The sequence below is a fragment of the Nannospalax galili genome, unplaced genomic scaffold (assembly GCF_000622305.1).
Source record: "Nannospalax galili isolate Female #2095 unplaced genomic scaffold, S.galili_v1.0 scaffold158, whole genome shotgun sequence".
In the NCBI taxonomy this organism is placed as follows: Eukaryota; Metazoa; Chordata; class Mammalia; order Rodentia; family Spalacidae; genus Nannospalax; species Nannospalax galili.
In genome coordinates this window covers 1,855,415-1,872,719 of record NW_008345290.1, presented here as the reverse complement: position 1 = coordinate 1,872,719, position 17,305 = coordinate 1,855,415, and the positions used below count along the sequence as shown (strand labels likewise).

General features: G+C 40.1%; 1 protein-coding gene and 1 pseudogene across 3 annotated transcripts in view; one reads left to right on the top strand and one right to left on the bottom strand.

Moving 5' to 3' along the window:
- LOC108491244 overlaps positions 1–3,943 on the bottom strand; it is a 6,267-nt pseudogene extending 2,324 nt beyond the window's left edge.
- Rapgef5 (Rap guanine nucleotide exchange factor 5) overlaps positions 1–17,305 on the top strand; it is a 257,063-nt gene that overhangs the window by 35,643 nt on the left and 204,115 nt on the right. For all 3 annotated transcript variants that reach the window (XM_008841456.3, XM_029567584.1, XM_029567583.1), the window contains 2 exons: positions 6,947–6,997; positions 9,340–9,446. In XM_008841456.3, coding sequence (XP_008839678.1) covers positions 6,947–6,997; positions 9,340–9,446 — 158 coding nt within the window. The remainder of the gene's footprint in view (positions 1–6,946; positions 6,998–9,339; positions 9,447–17,305) is intronic.

Sequence of the window (17,305 nt, the reverse complement as noted above, 5' to 3'; positions counted from 1 at the left end):
GAGAGAGAGAACTAAAGGTAGAGTTAGATTGCAAATGTGGGGGGATGTCTTTAACTCTAGTTTTATCATCTGAAAAACAGAATTAATAATACCTCAGTTTTTCAGGACTAAGTTATTTGATGCATGTAAAATAAACACAATAGAAACTCAGTTTCTGTTACTTGATAGCTTGTTGCTGGCTTTGGTCTCTGGTGGTACTCACTTTACTGCTTTGGGGCCTATAATGAAGTACTCACTTCTCTGACCCTCTGGCTTCTTATCTGCCCTAACAGGAATAAGTGGGTGCAATTACCAAATCAAGAGGTGCTTAAGGCAAAGGAGGTGCTTAGTGGACCTTCCTGTTATCTTACTTCTTTCTACTCCGCGTGTGTGTGTGTGTGTGTTTCATGTGAGTACATGTGTCCTGGTGCCTGTGCATGCATATATGCACACTTGGAGGCCATAGGTCAACCTTGAGTGTCATTCTTCAAGAAGCTGCCAACTCTTTTTGAGACAAGGTCTCTTACTGGGACCAGGGCCTTCTGATTAAACTAGGACCTGCTTGCCTCTGCTTCCCCAGTCTGTGATTACAAGCATATCGCCATGCCCAGCTTTTTACATGGATGCTGGAGATCTGACTTAGGTCCTTATCTTATCCATCAGCACTTTACCAAATGAGTCATCTCCTCAGCCATCCTACTTTAAAAAAAATTAAATTTATTGCGTGTGCTCTGCAATGGACATGTGGAGGTCAGAGGACAACTTTGTTGTGTGGGTCAGTTCTCTTCTTCCACCTTTACATGGCAAGCACTTTACCCACTGACCAATCTCACTGGTCTTTCTGCTTTCTTAACACATCAAAGGGCAATGGAGAAAAATTAATTCTGAAAACATCATTGACTTGGATGTGGTGGCACTATTGAGAAGATGTCATTACAAGTGACCTCTGTGGCTATGATTGTTGCCATGGGCATGTATGTGCCTTGGAGCCTCAAAGGAAGGGTTTGTGTGCCCCAGTTGCAGCTGGAGCTCACTGAAGGGAAAATTGTAATTCCCTGCCCACCTCAATGAACTCCTATCACCTATTTTCATTATATTAAACTTCAAATGACAATGTAATCCTCAAGCCTATGAACTCCGTGAGATTCTGTCTTTTAAGTCTTGACACAGCTTTAATCGAGAAGTCAGTTCATACTGGGATGTAAGAAGGACCCACAGTCTTAGAAACTGCCAGACAGTGTAATAGATCACAGCCTTTACTATTTTAGTCTGTGATTTCTTACCATATGTGCCCACCAGTTGCTTATGATACTTCCTGGATTCCTAGGTTGGTAAGACATTCAAGTGTGTTTATTCCATGGTTCCGTCTTCATATGCTGCTTGATCACTCAGAATAGAGGAGACAGTGGCTGCAGGTGACAGAAAGTTGATGCACGAAGCAAGCTGTCAGTGAATGTGATAGTTCTCCTTGGTTCATTTTAGTGATAGGTCAAGTCATACTTCTGTGGTGATTGAAGTGATTCAGTTTTTCTTCTTTCATTTTTCTCCTTAGCAACCTTAACTGAATCTAAGGATAGGATTAAGGCATCTCCTGTAGGAGCTGATAGAACATGAGCCTCACATCTGTAGTTCTGTAAGATATTTTTAGTATCTGTGAAATGAGTTCCATGCTTGGCTCATGGACAATTATAGCTTAATTTTAGTGAACACCCAACTAAAAGAAAAATAATATATGATTGTCAGTCAGTCATCTTTTTGAGTTATTTCATTACTTTATTTCTCCTGGATGTTCATTTGTGAGTAAGAAAGGATTTCAGTTTTCTAATACATGCTTAAAATTCTAGATTGCTCTGAATTCATTTAAAGAACTGTTTTCCATGATTAATTAAAATGAAAAGGAGACAAAGTTTTGAATTAAAGTTTGTTTCAGTCACATTGTTGGTCTCTCTATGAGGTGCATGTGCCTTTCTTGAATCACTGAAGCCACTCTAAGTAATTCTGGGCAGTTGGAACTAAAGAGGAAAAGGAACCATTACCCTTTTTCTCATTGTGTTTGTGAGATAATAATGGTGAGAGCCTTTGAAAGAGAGGGCACTGGGTGGTACATTCTTATAATTCTAGCATTTGGGAGGCTGGGGCAGGAGAATCAAGTTTGAAGCCAGCCCGGGCTACATAGTGGGACCCTGTCTCAACATCCCTATCTCCCATCCCATTCAAAACCAACAGCAGAAGACATTTGACGTGGATAGGGAAATCGGGGTCAAGAAAGAGAATTCATGAGTTTGAAGTGTTTATATCTTGTGTCTTCTGATAAAGGGGTTCTATAAGTTATAAGTCAAGGAAGGTTTCTTGTTCTTCTATTTCTAAATGTTCTCACAGTACCTGGCAGGGAGCTCAATAAGTGCTTCATAAGTGTGAAATAAATGGAAGCAAACAGCCACAGACGTGAAGAGATGAAACCCTGGAGTGCTGAGAAGTAAAGCCAGGGGATTCAAAGGTGGGATGATGGCAGCTGAGCACTAGATTAGGGGAAAATGTTAAAATGGGAGTATTCTAGCCTGATGGTATGACTCTCTGGCAGGTAGACGCTGGAGAGTAAGACTCTGTTAGGAGACTTAGTGACGTTTTCATCTCATAAAATTAAGTAACAGTTCCTTCTGTTAAGCATTAGGTGATAGATGAAATGGTCCCCATGTTCTTGTGTTCTTTATTTCTTTTACGAGACAGGGTCTCCCTGTAGCCCCAGCTAACCTGGAAATCTCTTTGTAGACCAGCTGGCCTCAATCTCACAGAGATCTGCCTCCTGAGTGCTGGAATTAAAGGCATGTGCCACAACCCCAGGATGTCTTGTGGTGGTTTTTCTTAATCTTAAGTCTTTGGGCCTTGCTGTTTCTGGTCAGTACTGAAAACTAACATGAAATAGTCTCTAAAGAAGTAGTTAGGAAAGTTATTTTAAATTTAATGGGTCAGTACTTCACTGAGATCCACAAAGAGTTCTGTGGCTTCCCCTAGCTTAGTGAACAAGTTGAAGAACTGCTGGCCTGAGTGTTAATGAAACAAAGTTCCCCTTGGGACCAGTTAAGAGAGGACTTCACAAGAGTTTCTGACAAGAGGATTGTGTTCTGTAAAAGAGCCATATTATGTTGCACTTGTGGATTCCCTGGGGACTAGCAGCTGATTTAACATGGTGATCTTTTAAGCACTGAAGAGTCCCATTGCTCTAGCTGTTCCCCTTACCTATCTTTAGAAAGGAGCCATAGTGGAGGGGGCGGGGGTAGGGTGGGGAATCCTGTTTACCGGGATTGTATAACTGTAACCTGGAGACAGCTAGGTTTTGGGTGGCAGTGGAAAGAAGGCAAGTAGTTTGTTTCCCTGGATGAAAATGTTTCTGCCCAGTTTTTAAGAGCTTTTTAGAAGGAATTTTCTTGGACTAGATCATATGAAGAATTTGTGTTCTTGAACTGATTCAATTAGATGAATAAATGAAGATTGTCAGTTTTGATAATGCCATATTGAGTTTTAAAAATTCTCCCTGTTTGGGGCTGGAGAGATGGCTCAGAAGTTAAGAGAATGGGCTGCTTTTGCAGAGGACCAGGTTCAGTTCCCAGCATCCACATGGTGGCTAGCAATTGTCCATAACTCCAGTTCCAGGGAATCTGATGCCTTCTGACTTCTGAGAGCATTACAAGACACAGACACACTTACATACATGCAGGCAATACACTCATAAACATAAAATAAAAATAATAAAATATTTTTAAAAATTCTCCATGTTCAAGCCAGGCGTGGTGGTGCTCACCTTTTGTCTTAGCACTTGGGAGGCAGAAGCAGTTGAATATTGTGAGCTCAAGGCCAGCCTGGTCTCCGTAGTGTGTTCCAGGCCCACTGGGGCTAAAAGACAAAACAAACAAGAGCCTTCATTCTCCATGTTTAGGATAAAAAATAACTTACCATGATGACTCATCTTCATAGAAAAAATGTGGTATATATATAAGTTTTACATTGTCCGATATTTCAATAATTGTTCTAGTTAGCTTTCTATTGCTGTGATAAAGTACTGAGTGAAACCTGCTTGGGAAGAAAGGGTTTATTTGGCTTATCACTCACAGTCCATCCTCAAGGGACGCCAAGGCAGGAACTTAAGCAGGGCAGGAATCTGGAAGCAGGAGTTTAAGCAGAGACCATGGAGGGTGCTGCTTACTGGCTTGCTTCCCTGGCCTGTGCTCATACAACCCTGATCTACCTGCCCAGGGGCTGCACCATCCACAGTAGCCTGGGCCCTTGCACATCAATCAACAGTCAAGAAAATGCCTCACAGTCATGGCCACAGGCCAGTCCAACAGAGGCACTTCCCCAGTTGAGGTTCTCTCTTCCTAGGTGTGTCAAGTTGACAGTTGAAGTTATCCAGCACAGTAATTGAATATATAACAGGCTCAGATAGCAAAAGGCCTGGGAAGGGAGTGTGCTGATTGGGAGTGTGTCTAGATTAGGCCAGAATGGTACGAATGAAAAATCAGCTGTCTACCTTATAAAATTTCTTTTCTTTGATGCAAGTTTCAGATCTTTAGCAGATTATTAATTAGCATTTATGGATAAAGAGCCAATAATTTATTTGTTTAATTAACAAGTAAGTAGTGTGGGAGCTGTATAGGGAAGGGGCAGAATAGAAATTTTCTCTTTAGGTTAAAATTTGGTAGAAGGTTCATTTTACCACAAAGTGATGGCTGACAGGGTATGTTTGGTAAATGTAGCACATTATTCTAAGAAGTGGAGGTGGCAGGCTAAAAACTGGGCTCTCAGAAACAGTGAGTCTTAGAGCAGAGGTGTAAAGAGTCTTTAAACATAGGTTGGAGCTCAGTAAATGTTAGCTTCTCTGTTCTTTTCCCTGTACTGCAATGGGAAGTGATAATCATTCTCCATTGTGCTTAGGCATCTGTGGGTGATAGAGCTGCTTCCCAGATTGTTAGGTAGGAAAAATTAGTGCCTACAATTCGAGCCATTCAGCAAATACGTATTTAGCTGATATGGATGTATAAATAGCTAAATAAATGAATAAAAAATTAAACATCTTTTGTAAGGTTGTTTGCTAGGTGCCATGAGAGCAAAGCAGTGTAAGGTGTCAGCATGGATCTTTTGTGTGCCACAGTGTAGGGCACCTAGGTTATACCATATGAATAAAAGCAAAAACAAAGTGTTCCCAAGATGAGCGACTCCATTCCGATTGGAGGTGCTTCACTGGGGAGGTGACTCTGCTATACAGTCATACTACCCTGAACATGCCTGATCTCATCTGATCTCCGAAGCTAAGCAGGGTCAAGACTGGTTAATACTTGTGTGGGAGATGATTGCAGTCCAGAACTTTGAGGTCCAGTAGTATTCAGGGAAATATCAAGGAAGAGGATTTGAACAGAAAATGGTATGACGCTGGAGAGATGGGAGTGACTTTTTTTAAACTCACAAATTGTATGTGTGTGTTGGTATGTTTATAGGTATATGTGTGTGAGGGTATATGTGCATCTGTGTTTATGTGTGGGTGGAGACAGAAGACAGGTGTGGGCATAGTTCTTAGGTGCGATCCACTTTATTTTTTAAAATAAGATCTCTCATTGGCTTAGAACTTGTCAAGGAGACTAGGCCAGCTGGTCAGTCAGTCTCAGGACTTCATCTGTTTCTGCCTCCGTGGTTATGAGATAGCAACCTGTGCCACCATGCCCATCTCTGCTTTATCTAACCTGGGTTGTGGGGATCAAACTGAGGTCCTTATGCTTGCAAGGTCAGCTCTTTACCATTGAGTTATCTTCTCAGTATCACTTAGACCTTTTAAAAATTATTTACTTTTGTTAGTTTCATACGTACATACAATGCCTTGTAATCATAATCTATAGTACCTCTTCAAAGCCCAGGGCATTTAGAGCTATCTCAGTAAAAGAAGGCTTGTGGGGATGTGGAGAGAGAATGCAGGAAGCCTGTAGGTGGCAGTCTGAGGTGGGGCCAAGGGCTTTTCGCTGGCTCATATAAGCTACTGAGGACCTAAGTGGAATGATAGGATTTTGGGAGATTTGTTAGTTGAGATTTGCAGGGTGACTCATGACTGGAGGGCAGGGAACTGCACTGAGAGGCTGAAGTAGCCTTTTTGATGGGTAGTGAAGGAGGCCTGAGTGATAGTAGTGAAAGAGATGAAAAGGGAAAGGGAGGGGTTGGAGAGATGGCTCAGTGGTTAAGAGCATTGACTGCTCTTGAAGAGGACCCAGCGTTCGAATCCTGGTACCCACATGGTGGCTAACAGTGATCTGTAACTCGATAGTTCCAGTGGATCCAACACCCTTTTCTGACATTCGTGGGCATTGCATGACATGGGTGCACCTACTTACTTGCAGGCAGTCCATTCATATACATAAAATAAAAATATTATGGACTGGAGAGATGGCTCAGTGGTTAAGAACACTGGCTGTTCTTGCAGAAGACCCAGGTTCAAATCCCAGCACCCACATGGCAGCTAACAACTGTCTGTAACTCCAGTTTCAGGGAATCCAACAACCTCTTCTGTCCTCTGTGAGCATTGCACAACACGGGTGCACTTACCTACATGCAGGCAATACATGCATACACATAAATTAAAAATAATAAAATATTTTAAAAATAATAAAGGGAAATGGAATCTAACACACATTAAGAATAAAATGAGGGATATAAAGGTGCAGCTTTCTACTGCACTGCTAGCTGTTGAACTCTGAGTTAGGAACTGTTGAGTGAAAGTCTTGTGTGATTGGTGTGGAGGTTGACCCCATACTCTTAAGTGAGCATAAGGAGGCTAATCCCGTGTGGCCTATGACTTGAAGCTTAAATTCATCTTTTAGTGTGGGCACTTCCCGGACCTGACACTGTTGCATGTGTTTTGCATTTTTGGGACAAAGGTTTCTGTTGTGGTCTAATTTCTTCTCCTTTTTTATTTTTTTTTTTAAAACAGACTCTCTCAAGAAGAATTTCCAATCCTTACCTTGAACATACTCCTTCCCAGGTATGATATTGTCTCACCGTCTCTCTCCCTCCCTCTCCCTCTCTCTACCCCCCTCTGCATTTTCTGTAACAGTGGTTCACAAACACTAGTGGAGAATTCTTGTGTTATAGCTTTTCCTGACCTTGAGTTTTGCAGGGACGCTGCAGTGGTCTTACTATCTGCTCCCACTCAAAGAACACCAGCGAAGGTATTTGAGATTCCCTGATCTTTGTCATGATTCATGGTGTTCATGAGATAGGAAATAATCATTCATTTGCAATGAAGGCATTATCAATGTGATAGAATAAATATGTTTTCCAATTTCTAAAAAAAATATTTTATGTGTACGAGTATATTGCCTACATGTATGTAAGTGCACTCGTATTGGGCAATGACCTCGGAGGCCAGAAGACAACATCGGATCTTTTGGAACTGGGGTTACAGATAGTTATTAGCTGCCATGTGCTGGGAATTGAACCCAGATCCTCTACAAGAGCAGCCAGTGCTCTTAACTGCTGAGCCATCTCTTTAGCCCCATGTTCCAATTTTTGTATTGATAAAAACACAAGAGTTTACAAATAGGATGCACTTCCCACAGAATTTTAATAAGAGGAGATATATGTGTACAGTTATCTGTTAGGGCATCATCCCCTGTGTGCTCACTGGCACAAAGAGGTGAGTTTTACCATGTTGCACTGAAGAATCAGTCAACACACTTTTCCATTCTTTACAATAATGGGAAACTGAAGGTAAGGACTTTTTCTGTCTTGCCCCCCACTGTATGACCAGCACCTGGAACAGAACCTGAATTTGTCATCTGCTCATTAAATACCTCTTGAATGACTGAGTGAACCTTGTATAATGTCAGGATTCGTCAAGTGTCAGGTGACCCATATCTGGTAGAATTTTGATAACTTTCTGTCATCTGGCTTATTCAAGATTTGATTTCTTTAACATGTTAACAAATCATTTCTGGCCATTTCCACTTTCTCATAAGATGTATTCAGGTGATATTGGGAGAATTAAAGAAGTATGAAAATAGGGTTGACATGTTCTCCGTCAAGTCATTATTAATATGTTACAATTTTCTTGCTTTAGCAAACAACATAAAGTACTTGTAGGTGCAGAAATCATTTACCAAGCGGGCCAGGGGTGTAGCTCAGTTGTAGAGCACTTACCTGCCTAACCCCATCACAATCAGGGTAAAATGAAAAAATGTGAGCATGCACGAATATACAGTAGTTTTCATGAGCATTTACTTTGTGAAAATAGCACATTTGCATTTAGCCTCCTTGGCTTGTGAAAACAGCCTTGGTCTGTGGAAGAAGGTACAATTTGAGAGAAGGAAGTAGTTTTGGAAGGAAGGGCCTATGTCTCTCTAAACCTACCCCTCTTCATCTTTAGGAATCAGAAACTCAGATGGAGGAATTGGAAGATTAAGAAAAGAAGTTCAAACAAACAAAAACCCTCTATCTTAGGTGGGGTTGGAGCTTCTTACCCACTCCCTCATGTCTATGCTGAGATTTTTTTTCTGGTTTGAGCTTGCATGGGACTTGTGCATGCTGTCACCATTACTGTGTGTTTGTAAGAGTAATTGCCCAGCTGTCTGGAAAACACTATTTCTTTATGGTTGTCTACCACCTCTGGCTTTTACAGCCTTTCCAGCCCCTCTTCTGCAATGACCCCTGAGCCTTGGGGGACAGAAGTTTGATGTAGATGTCCTATTCAGGGTAAGCACTCTGCAGCCTCTTGTTCTCTGCACATTGACCAGTTGTGGGTTTCTGTATTAATCATCATCTGCTGCATAAGGAAGCTTCTCTGGGGAGAGTTGAGAGATGGCTAGATAGAATCATGAAGTACTATAGGTAGAGCTAGGATGTTTGGAATTTTCTGTGAACTCTGCAATGGAGTTAAGCTGTTGTCACATTATGTTATGGTTCAAGGTGTTCACTAACTAGGGAAAAATATTTCCCCAACTTCTAGGATCTTTAAATGCGTAGATTATCAGTATGGCAAAGTTTGTACATAGTATAAAGATTTCATTTGGCTACAGTGATTAAAACACTATTTTAAAAATAGTGGATATCTTAACACTGAAATCTTTGTTTTAAAAGGACATTGCATATAATTATAGTTAAGTAAAACACTTTAGCATTTGGAAAATAGTTATTATAGCTTAATAGCATAAGTGGACCAGCAGCTAAAATAAAATAAGGTAATTATAGACTCATAGCTCCATAGGCTAAAATGTGTCTGAAGCTTAGGGATTTCATCATGGTTCTTTATATACAGCATGCTGTTGAGAGCTCACAGACTGTCACATTGTTCTACTTTTATAGTGAATGTTTGTCTTTTCCGTTTAGATTTATGGAGAGAATTCTTCTTGTGCAGGAAGAGCATTGAGAAATATTATTATCGTTCAAGCATCTGACCTGGTAAAGGATAGAGTGAACCTCAAGGGGTTTTACAGGTAACACAGTTTCTTAGCACCTTGTCAAAAATTCTCCTTGATGGGGGAAAAAATTCAACCTGCTCATATTATAATTGTAACCTTGAGCACAGAGAGGCCAACTGTCTCTGTTAGCAGTGGGAAGGGCTGATGTGTTCTATCTGCTGGGTATTCTGGTGGTGACCTGTTAAACTTAACTGTGTGTTTGCTTGTGGTCATGGTTAGGTCTCTGGGTCTGAAAGGATATAAAATCCCCAACCAACAGTGTAGTCTCTGTTTTGATTCCTGTGAGAAGATGTAATATTTTATAATATTTTCTTGGACGTGTGTTGTACTGAGGATTTCAAGAAATATAGGGCCCCATGTTAGAGACCTTGTCTAGGCTCTGAAGTACTCTTGAGAGGCTCATGGCACAAAGCAGCTTAGTCCCTCCAGGGGAGAATGAATCACCTCCTAGACCACAGCATAGAGTGGGAAGAGGCAAACTGTCTGCCTCGTAGAGATACATTAGAGTATGCAAGCAAGTTCAAAGCCAATTTTAAAGAACGGTTGTCCTGATAGTGTGGTTAGTCACATTTCATTCTTGTGGAATGTTTAAAGAAAAAAAAGAGTGAACTATCAGGTTTTTATTCTGTCATGTAAAAATACAGTCACATTGAATGATACTAAAAGAAAATTACAAAAAGAGAAACCGAAAGAAAAAAAACCACTGCCATTTATTATCACTCACATTTCTTAAAGAAATGACATTGAAATGTCAGAGTAGGGATAGTACTCATGTCACAAAAAAGGTAGGTGGCATTCTCCAAATAAAGAATGTTCCTTTAAGTTACAGAAATTTAGCCTTATGAAACATTTATTTTAGTATTCCTGTTTTTTCCATTGGCCACAGATGGGAAAAATAGCATGATGGCTTGGATTCTGGGAACAGTGATTCCCAGATTTTTGGAGTTCAGAAGACTCTCTTTGTATTGAGGTACAATTTATACACACAAATCTTAAGTGTCCAGTTTAATAAATTTTTATTCATTATACAACTATATAATCATTATACAGAAGATATTTATGCCCTAGAAACTTCCTTTATGCCTCTTAACAGTCACCAATTTCTGTAACCCAAAATTGTTCTTGTTTTTATTAGCATATATTACACATATTAATTATTCATAATGGGTTTCATTCTTGTATGTAATGGATTTTAATCACATTCACCTCTACCTCATTACTCTCTTTAGTCTCCCTCTCATTCCTGTTAATCCCTTTTCTTCCCCAACTAGCCTGCCTTCTGCTTCGTGGCTTATTTTTGAGGGGGAGACCCAATGGGTTTTATTACTGTTGTTCACAGAAGTATGGTTAGGAGTTTATGTACAGGAACATAGGTACGTTACCACTGGCCATACCACTGAAGAAATGGTTCTTCCTTCCTTATCAACCTTTAACTACATATAAATCCTCAGGGAGGAGTAGGGCCTATGAACCCTCTCCCTATGATGACAGGGTGTCATCAGCTGCTTTGAGTTCAATAGTTCAGTGACCGGGTCATGCTCAGAAGTCAATATTCTATACAACCCCCATAGTCCTTACATTCTTTCTGATCCTTCTTCCAGGATGTTTCCTGAGCCTTGGAGGGGGTTTATAGATGTCCCTGTGTATGGGTGAGCCTTCAGTAGTCTTATTCTGTATACTTTGACCAGTTGTGAGTCTTTGCAGCTAGCACTGATCATTGCAAAAAGAAGCCTTTTTGACCAAAGCTGACAGCAACACTGATCCATGGGCATATCATGTGAATTCAGCAAAACAGCAGCAGCTTCCCCACTAGTGCCTATGCTCTCCCCACCACAGACTTTTGACCAGATTATAGTACCATGTGTGAATTCTCTCCTGTGGGGCTAACATAAGATCTTTGTCATTGGTTATCCCCATAGTAGATTTACTACTGTTGTACCCATAGGCTTGGCCAGTTGGTATTGTGGTCCACAGGGTCCACAGCTGAATAAGAATACTGATGACAATTCTCCCCTAGCAGCTCACATAGTACTTTCCATCACTGTGAGGACTGTTTACCAGGGAGGAAGCTTCCAGTGACTTCTAGCTTGATTTATGTCCTGCGACTAAGGCCTATAGTGCTCAGCAATAGGGTCTTATTATCTAGTTCTGGTGGGCAACCCAAAACAAGAGCATTTGCCTATATTTTTTGGTGGCTCCAGGGATATCCTTGACCATCAACTCATAGGAAGGTAGCCCATCACTATCACTGGGATTTTTGTTTAATAACCTATGATTTCTGGAAAGAGCTTTATCCTCCCATACAGGGTACCTCCTTTCAAACTCTTTTTTAAAAAAGATTTTTATTTTTATTTATGCATAGCTATATGTTCTTCTTTGTTTAAATGAATGTCAAGTGTGTGCTGGTGCCCACAGAGGCTAGGAAGAGGGCATTAGAACCTCCAGAGCTGGAGTTACAGGCAATTGTGAGTTGCCTGATGTGGGTGCTGAGAACTTGGGTCTTCTGAAAGAGCAGCAAGTACTCTTAACCACTGATTCATCTCTCCAGCCCCTAAACTCTTTAAAAAAATTTTTATTTAAAAAAATTGTTTTTTGATTGTTATCAGGTATGAGATTTCCTAATGACCTTTTCATACATCATACATACCCAGTTGATTGGTATTGAGCAACCAAATATTTTTAACATCATGTTTTCTTAGGCACTGTCAGTTAAACAGATGCAAATTGTGCAGGGAGACTACATTGAATCAACACTTTAAAATCTGCCTGTACTTGCATACGTTTTAAGACAGTATGCCATAGACTAGTCATTGCATATACTTTTTATAATCAACACTTTTGTGTATTTGTACTCATGAATCTCTTTTATTCCTATTTTTAATTGAATTTTTGTACATTCCATACAACTTGATCATATTTAGATTTCCCTCCCCTATCTGCACCTCTCCATAGCCCCCTGCCAGTTTTCATGCATTCTTTCAGACATGTTAAGGTCTATCAAGTTAAGTTTGTGTGCCCAGATGTGAGTCCATCCACTGGAGCCTGGTCAGCCTATCTAGTGTCACTCCCTTCAGGAAGACCAACGCTCCCTCACACAGTGATCAGCTGCCAATAGTTCTCAGCTAAGATCGGGGCTTCTTACCCATTTCCCTACTTTAAAAAATATTTTATTTATTATTTTTAAATTTTGTGTGTATGAGTGTATTGCCTGTATGTATGTAAATATACCCCTGTCATGCTATACGCATGGTGGTCAGAAGAGAGCGCCAGATTCTGCTGGAACTGGAGTTGCAGACGGTTGTTAGCTGCCATGTGCATGTTGGGAATTGAACTTGGGTCCTCTGCAAGAATAGCTAGTGCTCTTAACAACTGAGCTATCTCTCCAGCCCCTATTTCCCTTATTCTATGCTAGGTTTTTGTCTGGTTTGAGTTTGTATGAGTCTTGTACATGCTGTCACCATTGCTGTAAGTTCATATGAGCAAGTTCCCAGACACCTGGAAAACTGTTCCCTTGTGGTCATCCACAACCCCTGGCACTTACAGTCTTCCCCCCCTTTTCCATAATGGTCCCTGAGCCCTGGGTGGCAGAGGTTTAATATAGGAGTCCTACCAGGGACATGTACTCTGCATTCTCTACATTTTGGCCAGTTGTGGCTTTCTGTGTTAATCTCCATCTGTTGCATGAGGAAGCTTTGCCGGTGAAGGGATGCATTTGTATTCTCTCTGCCCCCTGTTCTGCTATATTCCCTGAGCCTTAGGTATAGAAGTTGCATTGTAGATGTGTCACTTAGGGTTGCACATCTCACACACTTATATACTCATGAATCCCTTGAAGAAGATATTATCCACTCTACCTCCTGTAGGAAGTTCATAGCCTAAGATCTGAGAGCCACAAGTTCATAGTCCAGAAGAAGTAGACAGGGCATGTAGTAAGAAGGGCTGTGGTAGACTGATACTTCATAGAGAGTCCTTCTCTTCCTTCTCATCCTCGTCTTCTTTTTCTTCCTCTTCCTTTTCCCTTAAAACAACTGATGTGGGGCTTGGGAGATGCCTCTGTGGGTAAAATGCTTGCTGTGCAAGTCAGTACCCTAGTAAAAGCTGGGCATGGTGATACAGTTCTGGATCCCCACAGCTGGGGGTGATGGAGATAGGTGGATTCCAGGGACTTACTGGCCAGGCTGGCCTAGCCAAAATAGTGAGATCCAGGTTCAGTGAGAGACTCTTTCTAAAAAAGAAGTAAGGGCAGTTAATAGAAGATATGCTGACATCTACTTCTGGCCTATACACAGACACAGACACAGACACAGACACACACACACACACACACACACACAGAGACACACATATGTTTATGGGTACAAATACATATGTACACCTCTCTCCCAGATTAAAGACAAAACCAAAAATAAATGATATCACCTACAGTCAGATCTTATACATACAACATAGTATGTGTAAGTCTGTATATCTATTTGTAAGCAAGCTAATAGAATTAATTTTTTAAAAGTTATTTATTATTCTTATGTGTATGAGCATATTGCCTGCATGTATGTAAGTATACCCATGTCATGCAATGCCTGTGGAAGTCAGAAGAGGGCATCAGATCCCATGGAACTGGAGTTTTGGACAGTTGTTAGCTGCCATGTGGGTGCTGGGATTTGAACCCTGGTCTTCTGCAAGAACAACCAATGTTCTTAACTGCTGAGCCATCTCTCCAGCCCCCATAGAATTCATTTTAATTACATAAGGCTAGTCTAAAGTCTATTGCTGTTCTTAGGGTTGTTTTGTTTTTTAAATTCGTGGTCTCCATGAATATAGCTTTAAATGCACATGTATGTTAATCAGATTCTTGGGAAACAAACCATCCACTTTGGAATATACTTGGGATTTTATAGACACAAAGCAGGAAGAAAGTGTTTTGTTGTGATAGGTAAGAGCTGCTTTTCTTATGATCTACATACTGATTGGTGTTCCGAGTTTAAAGATGAAGTACTAATACACCTGCTGGGATGGATCATTTGAATTTGTCTGGTGGTAAATTGTGATATAGTATTCCCCATATATCACATGAGAATTCACTGGGAAAGCTTTGAAAAGTTTCTATCCATTTTGTACAATGGATACCACTACCTGATTTATGGTTGAAGTTAGAATCTGTGTTATCATGAATTAATTGCTAAAATTGTAATGGGAGAGAGGATAAGGTTAGGAAAACCAAATTTCCTATTCCAGAGATGAGTAAAGTTCGTGTTTTGTCATAGGGATCACATGGGTTCTATAGTGTGCCACCTGCATATCATAGCACTCCTACCTGGTATCAGAGATTTGGTTAGATCTCTGTGTACTCAAGCAGCTTCTGGAGGAAGTACAAGACTGAAAATACACCACATAAACGCTGCTGCCAGAATCGAGATTGTTCTGTTCCACAGTCATTGTTTTCCTCCTTATGGCTCCTCTCTGCCCTGTGGATTTAGATATTGTAACTGGATTGTTGAAGACCTGGTCAGCAAGTCCAGGGATTAGGCACTAAATGCAAAGCAGCTCGCCTCATTTTATTTGCTTTAAAGATATTAACATCAGAGTTTCTCCTTATCCATGATGTTTTCTCGGGTACAGATGGATTAAAGGTGTTTTAAAATGTACTGATATAATTCAACAAGGGGCAAAAAGTTTCACGTACCATTGAAACGGTAGCTTGTTGGGAAGTTGTACCTGTTTTTTCATTAAGGCTGTCATGGCAGTTCTATGTTTTAGCATATGGGTTTCAAGCCTGTACTCCCAAACAAGGTGAATCCTTCCTAATGAGAAAGAAAAGCTGGGGGATCCTGGGCTTTGTGGTTACCAGAAGCGCCTAAGGGGTTTGATAGAAGTGTGAATCTCAGTTCCCATGCTGGATCAGAATCTGCACTTTAACAACACCCTGCCTTCATCCCGACTCCCACCCCTATTCCAAGACTGCTGAGCACAGTGCTATTGGGAAGGCCTGGTCTAGGGAACCTCTTCCACCCATCTGCACACACACAGGCACAGGTATGATCTAGCTGCCATCTGCAGTTTGGAGGGTTGGTTTGTTGAGCAAGTGTTGCATTGTGGGCTTCTGTGTTTCAGGTGATGCTAGAAACTCAGAGCAGGCAGATGAGCTTCAGGGTTTTGAGAATGTGAATTAAGATGATACAGTATTGAATTCATGTGCTAAACATGCTTTCAAGAGCCCAAAGATGCTGGCTAAGTGAAAGAGGCATTGAGGAATTAGTTAATTAACATCTTGAACCTTTAACATGAAAGGTGTCCTATAGAATTAGAAGTTAATATTGACTGTTTGATCTAATTGCCTGTTTTCTTGCCATCTGTGTTCTCATTAAAGAAAAAAAAAATCTATGCATCTGACTGTAAATCTTTCCTCTGTAACGAATTTGTTTGGAATTGGCTTCATTGCCTTGGAGTATCTTTCAAGTCACCAAAAATCAAATGCTTTAACAAAAGCTAGATTGTTTGATCAAGTAGCTCAGCAGAAAATGTAGTACCTCATAACAGGTCTGCAATATTGCCAGCTAATGTGACTGTGCCAGTCACAGGAGATAACAAAATGTTTCTCTAGTTTAGAAGTACAAACAAATATTGATGTACCTTTGCTTTTAGTACTATCTACAGAATAAGGATCAGCAGTACATGATATATTATTCTTTTAATTTTTTAACACTTTTATGTCCTTTTATATTAGGGAAGGTAGAATTCAGTGATACCTCTGCAAATGGAAGAGTATATTTCATGGAGTTTTCTTTTGTCTTTTCCCGAGGCTCATACAAACAGAAAAGTCACCATGATGATACTGTTTGTAACATCCAGTCTGTGGGATTATAGTGTGTATTTCAAATCTGATTAAAAGAGATGACTTTTTTTGTGTATAGTTAGTGGAATCCAACAACACATCTAGTTTCTGGGTTTATGATCTAGGCTGCTTAACTAGACTGTTTTGGTTATATTTAAAAAGATGAATTGTCAAATTTATTGTTCCTTGAGACAAATTTTGGGGTTTAATCTTTGAAGAATAGTAAACAGAACTCTTTACTGCAGACTGTGTTCCCAGTTTTTAAAAAACATTTTATTTATTATTTTTATTTTATGTGTATAAGTATATTGCCTGCATGTAGGTAAGTGCACCCGTGTCGTGCAATACCTGAGAGAACAGAAGAGGCCGTAGGATCCCCTGGAACTGTAGTTACGGACAGTTGTTAGCTGCCATGTGGGTGCTGGGATTCAAACCTGGGTCTTCTGCAAGACCAACCAGTGTTCTTAACCATTGAACCATATCTCCAGCCCCTGTTTTCCCAGTTTTGTTTAACCTTTGTGGAATCATTTTGTTCTCAAAGGAAATGGGTAAAAATATGAATGTGTAAACAAAAGTTTGTCGCCACTAACTTGAAGTACATGCTTCCCAAAGCAGAGGCAGAAGCGTTAACTTTTTATAAAAGGCTGTTAATTTAATTTCTTCATTTGTTCAAATATATTCCAAGAACTTAACCATGTATTGTGGACTCTTCTAATTGCTGGGGAGTAATAGGAGTTACACAAATTCCCTCATTGTGTAAAATTACATTTTAGTGTCAGGAATAGATGTTTATTGGGAAAGATATTTGTTTACTGGATTTTAGGTGGCTGGAAAAGTGATGAGAATTTGATTCTTAACCCCAAAGAAGTAATATTTAAGCATTAATTGGAAGATGAGTAAGAGATATTATTATTATTATTATTAGACTTGCTTATTTATTTTATTTTCTTTATTTTTTTATTTTAATTTTTTTTTTACAATTAAAGTTACAGTTTTAACAATATACAAAATATTACAGTAATTCAGATTTTTTGGCATAATGATA